At 35.2% G+C, this 23,426-nt stretch overlaps 1 protein-coding gene across 1 annotated transcript; it reads right to left on the minus strand.

The window, feature by feature from the left end:
• Positions 1-4,577: 4,577 nt before the first annotated feature.
• Positions 4,578-12,558, minus strand: LOC125651577 (uncharacterized). Its single transcript, XM_048880235.2, has 2 exons — positions 6,103-12,558; positions 4,578-6,044 (listed from the first exon to the last, which is right to left on the minus strand). Exon 1 carries the CDS (start codon positions 7,201-7,203, stop codon positions 6,184-6,186), a length of 1,020 nt encoding a protein of 339 aa, XP_048736192.2. The 5' UTR covers positions 7,204-12,558; the 3' UTR covers positions 4,578-6,044; positions 6,103-6,183.
• Positions 12,559-23,426: the final 10,868 nt, after the last annotated feature.

Consider the following 23,426-nt stretch of genomic DNA (forward strand, 5'->3'; position numbering starts at 1 on the left):
TCACCCTGGTGTTAATGCATTGTCAGTCTCTCATTTATATCCTATAGCAAACACATTAGGTGTAGAGGCAGATCACGACTACTTACCTGACACATTGTCAGACACTTGGTTAAAAAATGTACATATCATTGAAATATCAGATGAGGAAATTGCCAAACATGAAAGGCTAGCACGTGGGCAAAGTAGTAATCCTGGCTGGCGTACTGAAAGGCGCAAGAGAATTCATTCATCTAATTTTGGAAGAATTTGTAAAGCCACAGAGAGAACTGATTTTAACAAACTTGCAAACAATTTAACAAAACATGTGTCTGAAATTCAAGTTTCATCTATTCTTATGGTAAATGCTATGAGTCTGTGGCTGTTGGAAGTTTTGCAGAAATGTGGTACATTTGTTTCTAAATTGTATCCTTTCCTGGCTGCTTCACCCGACGATGTAATTGATGAACATAGGATCATAGAGGTGAAATGTCCTTTCAGTGCAAAAAATGAAAACATATCGGAGACAACTGTATCATTTCTACAGAATGTTGAAGGTCGATTAGAACTTAATGTCTATCATGACTACTATTACCAAATTCAGGGACAACTGTTCTGTTCAATTAGTAAAGAATGCATGCTTGTAATATACACTTTCAAAGATCTGCAAGTTATCTCTGTTCATAGAGACCAAGAATTTATTAATGATATGCTTGTGAAGTTAGAATCTTTTTTTCAAAACATACTTCAAGAATGCACTGTTGAACAAATTTTATTACCACATTTGAATGTCAGATAGACAAGTTATTGACAAAAAAAAAATGTAATTCTGCTTCCCAGCTGATCATATTTTCTTATACAACCATACAAGATTTTATAACACTATTTATGCTCCCAATTATTTTGTTAAATATCACTATTATTTTCCTGTCTTTGTATGAGTTGAAACATGCTAGATTACAGTTTTGTAAAGAAAAGAACATGGAAATTAGAAGAAAAAAATCATGCCTCCTTCATGTATTTTTGTGTCAGCTTGCAGGAAACAGATGTACATTATTTTGACCTGTGTTTACATTTGGTATAAGGATCTATCATGCTTAGGCATTTGTACCATGACAATTCATAAAATAAATGATTTAATACCAAAATACATTACTCAACAAATGTAGTATACTTTTTCAATTAGAGTGCTCATACTTCAGATTGGTAGTTACGAGTTTTTGAAGAAAAACAAAAATGAACATTATGTACACAAGTATAAACACAACATTGTATCTATGACAGGTCAATATAAACATTTAGGACTTGTGCTTATATCAAATGGAACTAGTTCTAATTGTGACGGGGACCGTTACATATGTTCCCCAAACCTCCCCCAAATAAAATGTGATGTCATTGTGAATCTATAGCAAAAAGTTATTTTATTTTAGCCTTTAATTACGTGTAGTACGTTTAATATGGTCATTTCAGTACCAAGAAATGAAAGAAAGCGTTGCACGTGCATACACGCGCACGCGTGTATGATTCCGAATTTCTGTTGATGTCGTTCAACAGGCATTTGTATCATATACCCACAGTATGAATTTCATAACGTTTCCACCAAATATAAGGAAGTTATAGCGATTTTAAAATCGTCCAATCAGAATTCAGCACACGTGCATGCACGTGCTGAGCAGTAATTCTAACCACAGCAATTTGTAAGGAGTACCAAGACACATCTAAAACCTTAATATCAATAGAATTTCATGAAAAACAAAAACGTTATCGTCCTTTAAAAATCGAACATTTGGAAAACGTCGCACGCGCATGCGCGTTGGCATTTTTTGTTACACCAATATATAGATACACATATTGTCTACGTATGCTGTGAATATCAACTCATTCGCTTCATAAATAAGATAGTTACAAACGTTTTAGTACTATCCAATCAAAATGAAGCGCACGTGCATGCGCGTGCAAATTGGTAATTTTGACCATGCAAATCAGTTAAGGGTCTCAATATCTACCTATGATATGAATATCAAGCCATTTCAATAAACAACAAAAAAGTTAGACTGATTCCAAAGTTAGTGTACAAATTTTGTAATGCATGTGCACGCGCATGCGTGCGCGTGCAGACAAAATTACTATCATTTTTCATATCTACAAATGATATACTACCATCCTATTTAGGTTTCATATCGATCCCCTTAATATTCTGATTTTCCAATTTTTGTACCAAAATTGCAGTGCACGTGCGCGCGCGTGCATGCATGTGCAGACAAAATAACTATCACCATGCACATCTACAAACGCTATACTATCATCCTGGAAAGTTTCATATCAAACCCTTTTGTAGTTTCTGAGAACACTACCGGACAAAAAAGTACCGGAGAAAAAGAATAATAATAATAATAATAACTAGATGCAATCTCGTTGCGAGCAACGAGTGGGTCTTCCGTCCAATTTTAGATGTGAGGAGATAAGAATTTCACTGAGATTTTCGTTCATAAATAATGATAGAAATATATTGTCTAGACGTACAATTTAGCTTCGGTAATGTTTTACAAATATTGATCATTTAAGTGCTATGAATTAAAGAATCTCTGCCGCGCTCGGCCACTAATGAAAGGGGTCAGCCTTTTTTTCGAGAAAAAAGTTAATAATGTTATTTACTGCGATACAAAGTCGACTGATCAGGCGAGTCATGTCGCCCGGAAGCCTTTTTTTTTAATAATTCTAGATATACCTCGCAAAACTGAACAAATTTTGTTCTACATGACCTATTAAAATTTTCTTGAGAAAAAAGTTATTGATTGCGACATTTATGAGACTGTTAAGGCGAGTCATAAGGCCCGTGGGCCTTTTTCTTGATATCGTTTGAAAGATCTTGCAAAACTGAACAACTTTTGTTCTACATGTCTTATCAAAAGTTTTTCGAGAAAAAAGTTATTGATTGTGACACTAATCAAACTGTTCAGGCGAACCATGAGGCCCGTTCGCCTTTTTCATGATGTTGTTCGAAAGATCTTGCAAAACTGAACAACTTTTGTTCTAGATGTCTTATTAAAAGTTTCTTGACAAAAATGTTATAGCTTGCAACAATAACCCAACTGTTCAGGTGAGCCATGAGACCTGCAGGCCTATTTATTAACATCGTTAGTTAACGCTTGCGAAACTGAACAACTTTTGTTCTACATGTCTTGTCAAAAGTTTCTCGAGAAAAAAGTTATTAATGTTATTAATTGTGATACAAATTCGACTGTTCAGGCGAGCCATGACGCCCTGAGGCCTAGTTTTTGATATCATTAGATAGATCTTGCAAAACTGAACAACTTTTATTCTGCATGTCTTATCAAAAGTTTCGTGAGAAAAAAGTTAATCATTGTAACAGAAATGCAATGGTTCAGGCTAGCCATGAGGCCTATGGGCCCATTTCTTGATATGACACGAAAGATCTCAATAAACTGTACAACTTTTGTTATATATGTCTAAGCAAAATATTTACGAGTAAAAACTTATGATTTAAAACGTGAAAAAAAAATGGACACTTTTTAAAACTCCATTTTCGACCCCTACCGAGCTTCCATACTAGGCACTTCCGGAAATTTTTAAAACCGATGTGCACAACTACAACATGTCGTCTAACATCACTGAAAATTTCAGCAATCTAGCTTTTATCGTTTTTGAGATTTTGGCTGGACAAAATGGTCATCTGAAAATCGATAAAAGGGGGATAACTTCTAACCGGAAGTGAATTTTCAAAAATTCAAAAAAAGATATAAACTTCAAATAGCAATGCATCAACCCTGAAAATTTGAAGTAAATCGGTCAAGCCATCTCTGAGAAATCCTCTGCACAAAATCGGTAAGGAAAAAAAAAAAGAATAAAAATAATAATAAGAAGAAAAGTGAAAAATCAACAATAGAATAATAGAAGGTTCTTCCGCTGAAGACGGAAGACCCTAATAATAAGAAACAGAGTAAAAACAATATGTTCCCAAACTTTGTTTGGGGAACATAAAAATGTAGCTTGCTTAACCCTTTAACGCCCAGTGACGCCTTTTGATGCCTTTTATGTGCCGACGTGATTAAATTGGGGGCGTTTTGTTAATAATTGGAATACAATGAAACAAATCATATTTTCTAAAAGTAGAGTAAAAACTAAACAATTTTTCTACTCAAAGTTTTTCTGTGCGATGTTGGGAACTAGTCGAAAACATGCATTCAAAATCGCACATCGTTACCGGAAAGTAGGAAATTTAAGCCGAAATGACAAAAATTGTGTTATATTCTGTTAGTAAAATCTTTTCTAAAAAACAAAATATTTAAAACCGTATATCATATTCGGAAAGGTTGAAACATTTCCTTCATTTTTTATTACGGTCATATTTAGGTACGGGCAAGTGTCATAGACCTATTTCTTCATGAAAGTAATGCATTTTATAAGTTAAACGCGATAAAAATGCACTTTGACATCATTTGACATTAGCGTGAGTGTGTATTGCGCAAATAGATTATATAACGATACATAACTATATTTATGTTTATCAGCTTCTATTACCCAAACTCTGCTCACCGTAGCTCGTTTTTGCTGTCATAAAAAATCTGAACAAAGAATGATTGAGATTGAAAATTTGTCATTTATTACAATACCAAATGACGAAAGAAATCTTCAACATAAGATTTTGGGGGAAATCAGATAATACATTCTACATGAAAGTACCTGCAAAGCTAAATTACTCAAAGTCTGATTTCCCCCAAAGAAGACAAAATAACTTAAATAATGCTACGCTATAAGATGACAAATAAAAATTCATCAAAACAAACCCAGAGCAAAAAGATGGCGAACAAATAAGGCCAACCCAAATGATTAAAAGCCTATATAAAAAGATTGCATAGCACTGGAGTAAACCTCCATATTGAGGACGGAAAGTTGGGGTGGTGGAGGGTTGAATAAAATGAAAAAACTTTGATCCGCTTTACAATTTGTATTCACTGAATCCCATGTATATGAAAAGGCTAACGTGTGCAAAACACAAGCTATCGCGTGCCTATCCAAGCCATTGATTGGCTAACAAACTTGAGGCCCCCAACGGGGTAAAGTTATACGAGGTCCCCAATAGGGCAAATGACACATATATACGCTTTAAACATAAATGCTATTATGTTCCATAATATTGATTTTATGTTTATCAGCTTCTATTACCCAAACTCTGCTCACCGTAGCTCGTTTTTGCTGTCATAAAAAATCTGAACAAAGAATGATTGAGATTGAAAATTTGTCATTTATTACAATACCAAATGACGAAAGAAATCTTCAACATAAGATTTTGGGGGAAATCAGATAATACATTCTACATGAAAGTACCTGCAAAGCTAAATTACTCAAAGTCTGATTTCCCCCAAAGAAGACAAAATAACTTAAATAATGCTACGCTATAAGATGACAAATAAAAATTCATCAAAACAAACCCAGAGCAAAAAGATGGCGAACAAATAAGGCCACAAGATATGAAACACAGTATCATATCGGCGTCATCCAAGGTGAGCAGAGAGAAATAACTAGTTTGACTGTGGAGAGTTAATAAACATTTATCACACATGAACAGTTAAATACTGACCCGATTGCAATTAACAGTGTATATGGTTACCAAAGTTGACACATTCCTGTGCTAGAACATAAAGGATATTGTATATAACAAGACATACTTTGGACATATCTGTGTATAAAAGGATAGCGTAACTAAGTGAGTCAGTAAGGTATATTGCACCAACCACATATAACAATGTATACAGTACCAATGTGTAGCATATAAAACAGAAAAAAATTTCTCTACAACTTGCAAAAAAGAATTACTACAAAGAAAATATAACAGATACCAACTTGCAAAAAACCTATTTTGTTTAAATATTTACATAGTACCACACTTTTTGCAGCAGTTAAACACTGACCTGCTCGAAGTCTTAAAATTGATATAACAGTCAATTGATACAGTCCTTAGCAGCAGTTAGACACTGACCTGCCCAAATTTTCAATTGATATATGCACGCAAGTGATGCAGTCTTTAGCAGCAGTTAGACACTGACCTGCCCACTGATTTATGCACGCAAGTGATGCAGTCTTTAGCAGCAGTTAGACACTGACCTGCCAAAGGTTGTTGCTGAACCTGAATGCGCCCTGACTACCAAGTAAAAAAAAAAATCAGAGGATGGGGTAGAAAATAAGTTAAAGGTTGAACGCAGGTATTCTTATGTAGCGACGAAAGGCATTAGAGTTCCATCTGCCTAATTGTTTGATCAGGTTCTCAGAATAACCCAGACTTGTGGCATATGTAGCAGCACCTATTCTAAAACTATGACCTTTGTACAACTTTGGGTTCAGACCAGCAAAGGTTGCAGCGGCATAGAGTTGAGTGGAGACATAAGAATATGTAACAGGGTTTTCCCCTATGAACTGGAATAAGGGTCCCGAAGAATGCTTGAAATGTGATAAATAGCGATGCAGAGCTGCCACAGGGCACATTGTTGGATCTATGCTGCTCACAAGTGTAATGACAAAAGGATTGTTATGTTTCTGATTTTTGAAATGATGTAGAACTATCTGCACTGATTTCAGTAAAGAACCCTCAAATTGAAAGGCGACATTTGACCGCTGCACCACCAAACTGCTACTTCCTGCAGATTTTGAAACCACTTCCCCAAGGCGAAGGAATGCATGAAAGCATAATTTAAACAGAGCATCTAATAATATGCAGTTGGCTTTTGCTGCAACCGTATGAGACAAAGCCGCAATAAGTTTTGCTAAAATATCTTTCGTTATCGGTAGCCTTGAGTCTACAGTCCCTGCCAATTTGTGACAACCACGCAGAAGTTTCTTTACTACAAATTGAACAAAATTGAACAATTTGTGGACATAGCCCAGAGCAGATATATGTGATGATATAGTGCTTGCACTCAAATTGGATTGAAATAAATGTCCAATGAAGTTGCATACATCAGAGACTTGCAAAGGTAAGTTAGTAACTGGTTTGTAATTCAGGAATAGGTCCCAAGACCGCCTATATGCAGCTCGAGATGCCTGTGTTAAGGAAGCTGTCAGAATATGAGCTGTTGCTGAAGTTAAATTTGCAATAAATGTTCCGGAACCGGGGTGGGATACTGCTCCAAATATGGAGCTTGGAACCGGGCTGTCTGAGAAAACTACATCTAAAATCGAACCCACATTAGAAATGTTGGGGGTGTCCATGGGAGAGACAGACTGTGGTCCAGGTAGGACATTGGTAGCCCCCACACTATGGATTCCCAGGGCTCACACTAGACCAAAATTTTGTGTCGCAACCTGGCGAGCGTGCATCGACTCATACATGTTTACTGTAGATCTATATTTCATGTATCTTATTCAAGAGGCATATACAACATAATATATCTCTGATTATTCTTACACAATGTATACAACATAGCTTTGTTTAGCTTATTGTGAAAATCGATCGTATTTCAGCAGATTGCTTTTTAGTCAGTCTGATGACATTGCAGCACAATCATGGTTTTATTTCTAAATATTGTTTTTGGCTAAGTTGACTCCATTCTATTTCAACCACAGTAAATCTGGGCATCAAGGAAAAAAGGGGCATGTCAACTTCCAACAAACTTGATGAGTGAGAAAGTTGGCAAACTAATACTACTGTAAACACCAAACAGTATACCACATGACATCCAGCAGTTCGCCTGTATAATAAAATGGACTTGTACATCGCAACAAGGGCTATTGTTCATGATAACTGAATTTGACTGAAATTCAATAGCCCAAAGAACACCTCTAGGCACAATAATATATAGATAATATAACTTGATAGAAAGAAACTAAATGCCAAATCTGGAGGCTGTTTTTAGTTATCAAAGAATATAAATATAGTACCATAAGTAGGTGTCAGGGAAATATGTAGTAATAGTAGCGTCATACCGCTAACCTTTCCCTACTTTTAAATCATACTCATGTTAATTGATAACAATGGAATATCATACTGAAATGCCTCTCAGTGTAATAGACATTGCATTTTATGTATCTCTATAGCACAGGCCTTGCACTCTGCCCTGCTGCTACTTTACAATATAGACAGATATATACTAATAGTTTATATCTATATAACTCTGCAACCACACACTAAATGTTTCCGTGGCAATAATGACACATTATACTGAATGCTTCCTGGTAATTATGTAAACATTATACTGAATGTTTCTGGGTAAGTATGTAAACATTATACTGAATGTTTCCTTGCAATAATGAAACGTTATACTGAATGCTTCCTGGTAAGTATGTAAACATTATACTGAATGTTTCCTTGCAGTAATGAAACATTATACTGAATAGTTCCTGGTAATTATGTAAACATTATACTGAATGCTTCTTGGTAATTATGTAAACATTATACTGAATGTTTCCTTGCAGTAATGAAACATTATACTGAATGCTTCTTGGTAATTATGAAAACATTATACTGAATGTTTCCTTGCAATAATGAAACATTATACTGAATGCTTCCTGGTAATTATGTAAACCTTATACTGAATGCTTCTTGGTAATTCTGAAAACATTATACTGAATGTTTCCATGCAATAATGAAACATTATACTGAATGCTTCTTGGTAATTATGTAAACATTATACTGAATGTTTCCTTGCAATAATGAAACATTATACTGAATGCTTCCTGGTAGTTATGTAAACCTTATACTGAATGCTTCTTGGTAATTCTGAAAACATTATACTGAATGTTTCCTTGCAATAATGAAACATTATACTGAATGCTTCCTGGTAATTATGTAAACCTTATACTGAATGCTTCTTGGTAATTCTGAAAACATTATACTGAAGGTTTCCTTGCAATAATGAAACATTATAGTGAATGCTTCTTGGTAATATGTAAACATTATACTGAATGTTCCTAATAATAATGAAACAGTATACCGACTGCTTCTTTGTAATTATGTAAATAAACATTATACCCAATGTTTCTTTGAAGATATTGAAGAATGCTTTTTAAAGTGTTTCAAACACCAATAACACCCATGGCCTACATAGGCAAGGCCTAAAATAACTAAGTTTGCATTTAATTTTTGATGTGTTTATACTGGCCTGAGATCTTTGGCGTTAATAATTATGGCGTTGCGTGTACTCCGCAGAAACTTCCTCATGGGCTGATCATTGGCTTGAGTACATAGCAGGTGTACTCCATCTGGGCCGATGTATGACAGGGACTCACATAATCCACGGTGTGGCCAAAACACAATCCCTTGGGCGTTGCAAATAAACATCCAAACGGAGCACATATGAATGTCCTATCACCATCGCCTTGCACGTTTGATCCGCCATCATCACTGACGCGACGCGTCTGCTGAGCGAGTGCACAAAGTTACTGTACCAATGATTCAACCCACGAGGATGTTAACATGTACTAGTTAACAAAACAAAACTGCAAGTCACTTACACTTAGTGCAAATCTCCAATGCACAAACTATAAACCTTACTGGATTTCTCAAATTTCAACACGCTTTCTACAAGTCCAAACAATCAAAACTTTCTAACCCTACAATACATATGCATGAAGTATTTGCTCTCAACATATTCAAATTATGACATCCATATTAGCATTATCATCAACTGATGTTGAAAATACTATTTCAATAAATATCAGAATGAGATGATTGATCTTACCAAAATTGTAAGCTGCACTGAATCTAATTAGATGTGCTGTAGAAGATGAATAGGTGTTATCACCCATCATACAGTTTGTAGTATTATATAATGTAAAACGGAACTAACATCATCCATAGATGAGAATCAGCTGCTGTGCTTACAAATATGTACACCTTTTTAGACATATGCACTAGCCTCATCAGCAATGAACACCGAGACTTGCGTCCAAGGTAGAAAATGAAGGGACATAAATAAACAGCAGTATCACACAAATGTTGCATTAAAGCGAGTTCATTAAGAATAAGCTGAATATGCCACTTATTAGCTATATTATATATATCCTCACCAATGCACACACAGCATGAATTCACTTCTAGTGATAAAAATATCTTACTGGACAATAGAACAATGTATAAAATGTTCCTTTAGCATGTCTTAAATTTGCAGGTTATGTTATATGTAAAACATATATCATACATATATGGAAAAACTCAAATGTTTTACCCATATGTAATGTGTCAAGTTTCAGCAAAATTATACTGAAAATTACCACAGAGGGAATAATATCCTTAACCATTGACCTGCCTTTTAAATGTGTAATAGTTCATGACAAGTAGTCTGGTATCTTAGAACATTAAAGCCTTAATGTTTCTAAACACTACGAAATATCCATCATGTAATGTATTCACCAGCATTAATGCACACTTTGTATGTTAGCTGTCTGCTACAGAATTTGTACAGGATTTTAAGGCAAGCATGCAGTATATATTTAGGGAAACATTATATTGAATGTTTACCAGCTAAAATGCAATGCTAGTAGAAGGATAGCAACAGAGCAAGGGAGATGAGAATAATTATAGATGTATACATTATACTCGATGTTTCAAATGACCTTCAAGTACACATGTACTGACTATTCACAAAGCAGTATATCTCAGTGATACACATGACATGTAAACATACTTAATGTTTAATAGGTGATGTAAGTACACATACTAAATGTCTAACACTTAAATGCACTGCTCGGTTGAGGATAGCACCAGGGTAACATATATCAACAGTATAATGCATTTACTAGTAAACATGACACTGAATGTTTACAAACTTAGTATGATTGCCAGGGGTAATGCAGCAACAGACGATAGACTAATAATCATATATGAATGCTTCAATGTGAGATTTAAGACAACATTATACCGAATGCCTCCAATGAGATTTAGGTGAACAACTGAAAATATACTGAATGTTTCAATAATATATGAGATTCAAGTGAACATTATACTGAATACTTCAATATAGGATTTAAGTGAGCATTATACTGAATGCTTCAAATTAGATTCCCCTGAACATTATACTGAATGTTTCAATAATCTATGAGATTCAAGTGAACATTATACTGAATACCTCAATATATGATTTAAGTGAGCATTTATACTGAATGCTTCAAAATGAGATCCCGATGAACATTATACTGAAAGTTTCAATAATCTATGAGATTCAAGTGAACATTATACTGAATACTTCAATATAGGATTTAAGTGAGCATTATACTGAATGCTTCAAATTAGATTCCCCTGAACATTATACTGAATGTTTCAATAATCTATGAGATTCAAGTGAACATTATACTGAATACTTCAATATAGGATTTAAGTGAGCATTATACTGGATGCTTCAAAATGAGATCCCGATGAACATTATACTGAATGTTTCAATAATATAAAATTCTGAGATTCAAGTGAACATTATACTGAATGCTTCACCATGAGATTTAAGTGAACATTATACTAAATGTTTCAATACTCTATGAGATTCCAGTGAACATTATACTGAATGGTTAAGTATGAGATTTAAGTCAAACATTACATGAATGTATCAGATATATATCAGCAGCTGATATATTGAAATAGTTTTTTTTAATTTTTTTTTTTATAGCTGTTATTATAACAGCATTCCTGATGCTTCTCAAGGAACTTTCTCATAGGTTGGCAATTGGAGGGCGTTGATAATAAGTGAACTCCGTCAGGTCCGAGGAAAGACAGATACTGCCAAAATCTTCGATGGGGCCAAAATATCAACCCCTGTAAATTATCTGTCATTACCCGTAGATGGTTATTAATGGCGATGACTTGGGAATTGAAACGCTGACCCGCAACGTATGGTAAATGACGCAGCAGTTGACCAATTAACACATGTTTAACCCCAACTCCTTCGTGTAAAAATTTTTGCAACAGCGACAATGTCCGTGGCAATCTTAAGAGGGTCTGAATTCACTTTAATGTCATTTTCCCCGATTTGAATAAGCAAATATCTGGGATGGCGGAGGGGAAACTAAGTATTGTAGCATCCTGGGATAGATGCGATAAACGTAGACCTCCTTTACCCCTCATTGTTACGGAATATACACCCGCATCCAAATTCAGATTAGAAATTTTATTTCTGATTGTGAATTCATCCAATCGCCTGATGAAGGAATGTCCCAAAATCACAACATCCATGATATGACCATTAGCCATTGTTTACAAAACGCACGCCACTCCAACGCCAACACTGTAGGAAAGTTCACCGAAAATACCAGCTCAAACCGAGCGAATAGATACGTAACTGAAGTTAACGAATCCGCACAGTCATTCAACTTACTTGTTGTTATAGAAATTAAATTTGGATCCTTCGATTTGAATAAAATGAAAAAACTTTGATCCGCTTTACAATTTGTATTCACTGAATCCCATGTATATGAAAAGGCTAACGTGTGCAAAACACAAGCTCTCGCGTGCCTATCCAAGCCATTGATTGGCTAACAAACTTGAGGCCCCCAACGGGGTAAAGTTATACGAGGTCCCCAATAGGGCAAATGACACATATATACGCTTTAAACATAAATGCTATTATGTTCCATAATATTGATTTTACGTGGAAAAACTAAATAAATTTATAACGGTAAATCTGTGATTGGGTTTTTGTTTTATGAATTAGAACTACTGTTTTACAACCTAAATACAATGTACATTTATTTCCCTATGTAAGCGTGTCCGCCTTCAACCTAGGTATACGTGTGTGAACAATGGCTAATAGTACCTTAACATTCACGGATTTTTCTTACGGATTCTTACGTATTCCACAAATCCATAAAAGTACACGGAATGTTACGATTTAGACATGGATACCGAAGAGTGATTTACGAATGCTTGTGATTGACTACGAGTCGGATATCCGTAAGGACTCGTAAGAAAAATCCGTGAGTGTGAAGGTGGTATAATGCGCACATAATTTGTGGGTTTTTTTTCTCTCTATCTTTTTCACATACATGTCCGCATTCAGTCTAAGTATATGTGTGTGAAAAATGGCTAAAGCGCACGGGATTTGTGGGTTTTTTTTCTATCTTTTTCACGTACATGCACTATATAATCTAGAAGAATAAAGTTTTGTTTACATTTGAGTGTCTCGCATGCATGAATAAAGAAAAAGGTATATATGTATATTTTCATTAGATGAATAGGCAATAAATATGATGTAGGCTATGGAACGGACTAAAATGTACATTTTTTATAAGTTAATCATTACGAGCAAGTTGTCAGTGTGTGCTAGATGTAAGTATGTATACTCATTTAAAAATGTTAGCGTTTAGATTATGATTTTTCCGTTTATTTGCAATAATAATCTGTTAGAATTTAAAGAAAAATAACTTCAGTACAAGTAAGTCAAATGAGTTGTTTTGACTAAATATTTTCATTTCTTGTTACGTTGTCATGACTGTAACATAAACAGCGCATAATTTAATCATGGAGTATAGCGCTGAAAGCGATACAGGCTCAGTTTTGTTATCCGTTGGGTCACCGTCAGACACCGGTGCAGATGACTACAGTTATGAAGAAGTTTCTATAATAAGGACAATGAATCAGAATATATAGAAACACGGTCACCAGTATACACTGGACAGTCATTTGAGTGACATTACGGACGAGGATTTCTACTTCTAGTCGCATCAACTCCATAACGTAAATATTGTAAAGTTCCATGAAGATGTTGGTCCTTCTCATGAACTTGACTCCTTATATGAGGGGGCGTACAGGGGGTGGTCCTCCCCCCCTCTCTTCCCCTGAATAGTGATGAATTGCATATTTCATTTGGGTACTAAAGCGTATTACATGCCAGTTTACTACCCATATGCACGGCAACGATTATGATGCATATAGATATAACAGGCTTACGTGATATTGCAAATGTATTCTTTAATTGTTTCTTTTATCTGTTAAAACACAATGGGCACGGCATCGAATACGTATAGCCGTTGATGCAGATTAGATATGAAAAAGGAAAAACGAAGGAGTTATAAGAAAAGAAGTATAAGAACCTCCCCACTAAACCTCTTTCTCCTCTTCCATGCACCTCCTTCCTCTCATCCTGTCCGCCTCCTCTTATATCATGTATAATGTTACTTTCTGCTGATAGTACCTCTTGTCAGTTTTGGGGAAATAGCAAAGGTTATAGATATGTAAGGAACAGAAAGCAGATCGAGTACAGGACAGCCTGACCCCAACTGGACCCCGACAAACGACATGCGTATCTTTGATGGGAATTAACCAATTACCCGATATCAAAATATACAGAGACATATAATCATTTCTATGATATGTACTGGTCAGATGACAATGCATCGGTAATTTGTTTTTAAATATTTTATGACAATGGCAACAATTTTGATAAAATTTCCGTTATTTGAAAAAACACCATAAAACACACACACACACATGATTCTACAACATAAAATATGCATATATGTAAATACAAAATATTGCAAACATTTTGAATTATGTCAGAGAAAAAGTACGATTGTGTACGGTGCCGACGGAGAATCTCTGATCTACATATAGTACTAAATAGTGATGCTTTTAAAGGTACGCTTAAAATATCACTACATGTAAAATCATGCAAGAAAATGTACTCTATTGATTGAATATTGTTTAATGTCCCTCTCGAGAATGTTTCACTCATATGGAAACTACTTTGTAAAAAGGGATTGTATTATGTACGGTACATACTCAGTACACAAAGACCTGCAGGATAACCGCATTACGACATGCAGGTATTTTATACAGGACAGGCACGTACATGTATGTAGCATAATTTTTCAACAGAGGAAGGGGAAGCCGGAAAAAATCCCTACACCATTGTCTAAATTTCTTGACGAGCAAATAAAAATAAATAAATGGATAAATGAATAGATAAACCAAAAACATAAAAAAGTTCTTCTTTAGGACAATCAGCACTTAAATTCTCCAAACTCGGGGTGGGGATGCGGGATTAACGTGCAACCTTTGAAAAATTCCGAAAATAAATTTTAAATTCAGGGGTGTGACATGTATTAGCGCCGACTCATAAATAATCCCAAACTTCGACTTCTTAAAAAGGGGGAGGGGGTTACGCACCTTTCAATACATGTACACAAGTTCAATTCATAACTTCGACTTTACATTTTTATATTTCAATACTATTATAAAATATGGGAGGGGTCACCAAATATATCTTTTAACATTAAAAGGTGTTGAGAAAAGTTGGGGGATGGCAACACCCCCTCCCCCTATTCTACGTGCCTGCAGGAAACACGTTTTATGTTCTATGGTTGAACACCCCAGGTACCGTGAAACTTCACAGGCATTACTCTCTAATGTGATTTCTCACTAGACGTTGCCCAGTGTCTGATCGGAAACTTCTTCAGTCCGATGAGAAAACGGCTTGAATGTGAGACACATCAGCGAAAAAAGCGTCGGTGCCGATGGTGTAGTTTTCTATGCGTGATCGAGGCGAGACAGTGTACGCATTATTTTTATAATATAAATAGAAAAAATTCAGTAACAATTAATTTAGATAATATAACGCTGTAAATATATGGTACACTGTTTTATCAATATATTCACCGTCGCAAACGACGCCTAATGTAAATACGTACGGTACTCCCAGACTTAGTAAGCGTGACTTACGCGGATGCAATGTACATGTATTTGGCTTATTGTATTATAAACGAACTAAGCTATTGACGCATTTATGATCTACTGAACAATATTATATTACAATTTGGAGAGTAAAGGTATTTAATTTCTATAGGCATATGGTTGTACGTATTGTAGGTTTATAAATCTTGCATGTATATTTGAACTTGTACTGCTAGTTTTCATGATATCATTACGTACATGACGTAAATATTGTGATAGTTTATTGAACAATTTTTCTATTTCACGGGAAGAAAATGATGAAAAACTCATTTTAGCGATTTATGGGTTACTGTGTTCCCATGGCAACCATAACATCAGATCATACTACATAATTCAAAACTTGTGTAGCAGTTTACTGGTCAATTTGTATTTTCATGTGAAGGAAGGAATGAAAAATCAACAAAAATGTACCGAAAAAAAACCAACAACATATTTTTGTCATTCATGGACTCATTTAGTTGCCATGGTAACTGTAAAAATTCGTTACACTGCATAATTAGAAACTTATTTTTTCATTTTGAAATTTTTATGAGTTATATTCTAAAAATATGCGTAGAGAAAGTTTTAATTTTCATTAAAAAATTTCTTCAAGTTTTAAGGAACATTTTACAATATTTACAGGCAGTCTACTGTAACTTACGCGCATCTTGTACTTCAATGTTTATGTATATGTATAATTATATTTACAATAAATGACACTTAATTTCATGAATGCATGCAATACATGTATATGAATACAACTATTCCTAAAATTTATTTAAATGATGGCTCATAAACATTCAATTTGTGTGTTTTAGGTGACGAAACTGGTGAAAAAACACATTTTTGGGGATATGTGGGGTATTTCTGTTGTCATGGCAACCGTTACACCACATTTTAGTGCATAATTAAAATCTTCAAGATTTTTCCTTTCAGAATATGCATAGGTTATATTACGAAAATGTGACTACAAAATGCTTTAATTTCAATTTGAAATATTTGTATCTGCTTTGAAGGAAAACTCGAAAATTTCTGGTAGTTAAAGGGTTAAGGCAATATGGATCTGATGCATGGGTTATGTATTAAATCTTCAGAATGTTTTTCATTTGAAAATGACACAAAATAATATATTATAGACATTTAAGGTGTGCATAAATTACTGAGTTGGGTTCCCACTTACTTTACTATTTTATGTTATAATTTTTTTCCAAATACTATACTAGGCTCAGAGATTTAGAATTGTGTCTGCATATTTAGTATCAGCTTTCAAAGATGACAAAGAGTTGGCTTCTAAAAAGTCCTATACATGTACTTCATGTCTTTTAACAATAACTGAACTTGACTTCTTTGAAGATTTCTTAAAAGTAGTTAAGGCTTAAACTGAATTTTAAAAAAAAATGCTGATACAATTTATGAACAATTGACCAGTATTTCATTAAATAGCTAACCTGGGAAAACTCTTTTTCTATAATAGCAGAATTTTACATTACCATGAAAATAAAATACAAGATTACGTAACATTTCCTTTAAAAAGTGTGAACGCTCACAACAGTGCACATTCACTAACTGCATTTTTTTCAAAATGTAATTTTCGGGATTGTTAGTAAATTTGAAATGCATGACAGATGGAAAAAGTGATGCAGTAATTCTTCCACATCGATGCTCAAACCAAGCAGTGTTATCAGATTGACCTTGTGTATTTTTTTCTATTTCTACTAGAACATCTGATGTGTAAATATTTCTTAAATGATCCATATTTGATGACATAGCCAGCATGGCATTTTTAAAGAGACACTACAACTCATTCTGCGTAAAAATCATGAAATCACAATTTTCCCAGCGCTTTTTTCAATTTTTGTTGCATTGTTGAATGTATGAACTTTGCAAAAATAACACTTATTTAAAGTCAAAAATTCTCAATTTAACGTAACATTTAATACTTTGTGATGGCCTATACAAAAAAAAAATAAATATCGAGTCTCCTCCTTTCGGTCTTCAGACGCATGCGGAGAGAAAGTGTAGTGGATAGATCCAGAATTTTGACAGATTCTGTGAGAAAAGAGGTTAAAATAAAATGAGATAAAACTCATATAAGAAATAAAATTGACCTTGCGATCAGTATGACTGTTGGAAAACAAAGGGCTAGGAGAAACGATTGTAACTCAGTGGTGGATCTAGGATTTCCGAAGGGGGATGTGAAAATCAAATATTAGCCAAAGTAATCGGCTTTCTGGGTGCAAAATTTGGATTTACACTCACAATTTGTGGCGAGAGGGAGGGGGATCCTGCCCCCCCCCCCCCTAACTCTGCCATTGGGACTAGCCGCGAAGACACTGTTTTAACAGTAAGTGCTATTTTTATCTGAACACGACACGTGTTAGATGTAAAAACATCGGTCAATTGGAACGTGGAAGGGTTTCTGTTGAAACAATGATTTATATAATTATTTATCATAAGGAGCAGGGAATAATCTTATACTTGAAAGGTGTGGACCCCTTTGAAGGGAAATTCACAAATAATTTCCTACACAACACCTTTGCTGTCATTCAAAACCACGTGATGTAAATAAGCATTCGAAAGTCCGAGTCAGCATGAAGAAACCTTTGAATTCCGCACGATCTTCAAAGCGATTTGAGAGTAAATTGATGCATCCCAATTGTTCAAAATTGTCAGTATCGATATGATACTTATCATTTTATCAATACGTGTTTTCAAAAACACTTTATTAAAATGTGGAAAATGAGCTGTAGTGTCTCTTTAAGTGTAGGAATATTCAATTCATCCTCAGATGAGCTGTCATCACTTGGTGGATCTAAGACTTGTAATAATAAGGAATTAGTAGATTTGAACAACTTGTATACATCTTTTTCAACATCTCTGCTATTGTTCTCACCACAAGGAGAGTAATTTTTAATAGTGGGTGGTATTTTCTTTCTCTGTGGTGCTGTCCCTCTGCAGATCAATGCTGTCTATTTCCATTGGCTCTGGTGTTTTCTTGGGCTTGTCCCAGGTACACATAGTGTCGGTACATGCTTCTGAATAACGATATTTGTGTCTGTTGTCGAAACTTACCAAAGAAAACAAGGCTATGCAATGTTTACATGTTCCATTTCCACTGAAAAATAAAATGCATTTGATTGTTGCTATCATATGCGTGTACCATTGTATTGATGTTCATGTAAAATTTTGTTGACTAACTGAATTTTTTTTATCAATTGTAAATACTCTTGATAAAATACTTGAATTGTATTTTCATAGAATACAAGTATATGAATTTGAATATCTCTTTTACCATAAATATACACTAATTATAAATCATGACAAGTACTTTATCATCATTTATTAGTAACTGAATTGGATGATCAAAATTTATGAAATGGAGATGAATGAAAAACCATACTAAATTCATGCCAGGTGAAAGTTGGTTGCACGGTAATGAATTTTGAAAATGGTTACCGCCAAGTTGCCAGCACTGGGTTAAGTAACCGATGATGTATGAATGTGAAGTCAAGGATTAAAGTACAAAGAAGACTTGTTTTTAATATTAAAAGCCTTTTAGGTACTTTTCTCAGTTGCAACACAAAATAAGGATCAAACAAAATCTAAAAATGTTGGAGATGTAAAAGAAAAACAAAAGCACATTTTATACAATGATCATCAATTCATCATAATTCATACACATTTCAAGACATTATTTGACAGTTGAAAGAAGTAATTGATTTATGAATATCTTAGTGATATATAGCTTACACAACACAAGAACAACCTCCACTGAGAATTGGCTCATTTGTATTCAAAAGTACCCAAGTGGCATATGGGGCTTCTGTCTGCCTGCTTCCTGGTATACAGTTAACCTTCACATAATAGTGTGGTGTACAGGTGTATGGTATCTCAGCTATGGTTACATCACTAATGTAGTTATCTAAGTGTAGCTTGTAACCATTATCCGTCTTGTATGAAGTTCATCTAGAGGCTTCCCATCCACATTCATTTACAAGATACACCATAACATCACATGATTCGATTGCTGGTAGGGTTGTCACAGTTTTAGACAATTCAGTTACATCTTGTATTGGCAATACATGCAAGGTGAAGATAACGAACAAGTGATCAATCTCATAACTCCTACAAGCAATACAAAATAGACAGTTGGTACATCCTTTCCATTAACCATAACACATGTTGTCTTCATTCTACTTTGCAACTCATCTAGGAATTCAATAAACAAACATTTTGTTTTCTAAAGCTGTACAATCATAAGAGAACGCATTGAAGATACGGTAAAATACATTTTAGGGAAATGTTTCACTCATCAATATGGCGGTTTTCAATGATACACCAATTTTCAATGATGCACCAACGCTGATAGTTTTTATTTTCTTTACAAAGACCAGGTCCATATCATCTTAAAAGACAAATACTATGGGATACCAAAAACCTACATACACAATATATCCAGCATGCTATTAACTAAAGATATTTTTACTCGCAATTAGTCGAAGTTCTATCTATAATGTGTGAATACACAGACACATATGAGACAATAAAGGGTAGAAACTTCAATGAGAACGTAAATTCTTTGTATGCATTACCTGATTCGTCATTCAAGATTTCTAAATTCAATTCTTCTGCTAGTTTACATAGTCATAATTCCAATGTTATTTATTACAATTGTTTTGATTGGACAAAAATAAAGCTGAACAAGAGTTTATACGTCAATAAACCCGAAAACGATGTATTCATACACGCCTGAAAACAAATAACATAGTGCGGGGAAACTATTTAAATTTTTGCAATTGTTAATAAAGTGAATGAATTGGAATTATAAGAATCAAACATTCTTTTTGAAGAATTTATCGATTTGTAAACTCCGGACATTTTACTCACAAACTTAACATTTATTCAGTTTGTGAGTAAAATGCCCGGAGTTTACACATCAAAAAATTCATCAAAAAGAATGTTTAATCCTATATTAATAAGTGATCTTTTCTATAAAAGTGACATTCGACTTTTCGATACTGTAAAAACCGCTTTAATTCTGGTACTTTCAAACTTTCGAAATTCATGTTGAAAACCGGATGTTGATGTGCCCGCATCGAGTACAAAGTAAATGTTAGAATCATGCCGGAATACGGTAACTGGAAAATGGACTGATCCCACCTCTGGTGTGTCCAGGGGTCCGTGTTTGCCCAATTATCTATTTTGTATTGCTTGTAGGAGTTATGAGATTGATCACTGTTCGTTATCTTCACCTTGCACTATTGACACATCACGTGACTAGATAACTCATTAGTGACGATTTGTGAAGCGGAAGCTTGGAGTACATATATGTGCAGATAAAATGCATATTTGTATGAATTATTGGGAGTAATGAAACAATATAGCAGCAGAAACGTGCTTTATTAAGTTACTCCTTCTGATTTTATTACATTAAAAATCGTGGTAAAAATTCTTTAATATTTTCCTTGGTAAGTTAATGGTTTTAAAATACTGACGCATTAGTATGAAGTATATGAAACGGAGGATTCTGTGGATTACTTCCCGTTTTCTCTGTAATTTCTCCTTTCCTTGTTCGTAATAAGCCTTTTGATTTTACAAAATGCTGACCTCCTCATAACATTATTGCATACAATATTTCCCGTTCCGTTTTCTGTTCCGCGTTTTAGCAATACCCTTCTCTCAATTTTTACTCGGCCATTTACCGGTCCAGATTACCAGGTGATTTCTTGCCTATGACACCAGCAGAATTCAGACTAGTGTGGAAAATTTAGGATCTGTGGGTCTGTGTACTGGAGGTTAATTGTATTTGGCGCACCCGCAATTTTTCAGAAGAAAATTAAAATTCATCGTTAAATTTTTAACCGTTGGTACATGTACCAACACGTGGTGGTGTCATAATAGAGGTAATTTAACATGGATGTTTTTTGGCCGGGTTGCACAAAGTGCATCCGGCTTACAAAACGCTTAATGGCGGGTGGGTGGCGTTTGTTTAATTGTGGTAGTGTAAGTGATATGGCTAGTGGGGTAACCCTTTAGCTCGATTGGTAGAGTGCTGGACTTGTGTGCCAGAGGCCCGGGTTCAAATCTCATCAGAGGCAAAAAAATGTCTCTGTTACATATGGCGCCCACGTTGGGACCTAGGTTATCTCTGGCGGGTGAGGAGGATTGTCCTCAGTACTTCGCCCCACAGATGTTGAAAGTCCACTCCAGAAGAGTCAGGAACGACTCTTAAAAAGGAGGGGGCAATGTGGTAGTGCAAGTGATATAGCATTCCTACTAGCTCTGGCCAATGGGTTAACCCTTTAGCTCGATTGGTAGAGTGTTAGACTTGTGTACCAGTGACCCGGGTTCAAATCCCATGAGACACAGAAAAATGTCTCTGTTACATAATCAACTCCTCTCACGCCGCTAACTTGACATTCCTCAAGAGCTCAGGACCGTGGCCGTGTGGGTTCTTTAACGTGCCAACGCCTGACGCGACCTCCGGTTTTTAAGGTAATATCCGAAAAACCTGTAATTTACACTTCTAAATGACGAGCCGTTTAGAAAAGGGGCAATCACTACAGGTTTATGTTCACGTGGTACATGTATGTTTAACGTGGCCATGGCACGAGCGGGGCTCCAACTCACGACCTCCAGTTTAAGAGGCGAATTCGATACAAGGATCACTGTTGTCAGCATCAGAGCAACAACAAATGTCAATCCTTGCGCCGAGTCAAACTTAGATTGATTGATTATTGCTCGAGAGTATTTCACTCATTCGGAGACGTCACCACTGCCGGTGAAGGGCTGCAAAATTTAGGCCTATGCTCGGCGCTTACTGGCCTTTGAGCAGCGAGGGATCTTTAACGTGCCACACTTGCTGTGACACGGGGCCTTGGACCGCCCTGTTTAGTCACTTCTTACGACAAATAAGGGACACTGTGGACCTATTCTAACCTGGGTCCCTACAGGATGTCAAACTTAAGACTTGTAACATAGGTGATGACTGTTCATTCACTAAAACCCAAAAGTCGTAATTTTTTTTGGATATAACGTTCAGGGCCACGGTAGGCGTTGGCATGATAAAGAATCCTCAATGTTGCGGTCTTGAACAACTGCTGTAAAGTCATTCGTTTGTTTTTGCAGTCAAACCATTTACCTTTAGTGAACAACAGTCCAATATGCTGGGCAATATCAGACTGTCTCAATAAGGAAATCCTTCAAAATTGGATAGTTACTTGGATAAAATAAATAAAACGTGATCTCTTAACAAACTTAGGGAATGAATTTATTATTTTTGCGTTGGATGGAGATATATCACGAAAAAAAAAAATAAGACGGAAAACTGCATCATTGCGCGTAGCACATGATGCAAAAGTTTGCCGTCTTTTTTTCTTTTTTCGTGGTATACCTCCATCCAACAACAAAATATTGAATTTATTCCTTATTATTTAATATTTTAAAACATTGAGTTTATATGATAAAACATTATATGATTTGAGTTGAATTAACGAGTTATTCTTGGACTACATTCTGTGTCATTTCGAGATGGGCGTAGTACTTTGTGAATACACAACTTTAAAAATAACCTAAATCCGTTAGCCTTATGGCGACTTCCACGAACTGTTGTTTACTGTTGAGCAATGGGTTTTTTGTGGACTGAAGAATGCAGTTTTAAAAGGATGAGTTAGAGATAAGTCCTGTTGAGAGAAAATTGCTGGAATTTTGTTCAGTGGAACTGAAAGTAAGTGCAAAGTTTGATGTCGGTACTAACGGCAAGCATGGGACACGTACATAATCATGATGTGGGATGCCAGGT

Source organism: Ostrea edulis, chromosome 5 (assembly GCF_947568905.1).
Source record: "Ostrea edulis chromosome 5, xbOstEdul1.1, whole genome shotgun sequence".
Taxonomy (NCBI): domain Eukaryota; kingdom Metazoa; phylum Mollusca; class Bivalvia; order Ostreida; family Ostreidae; genus Ostrea; species Ostrea edulis.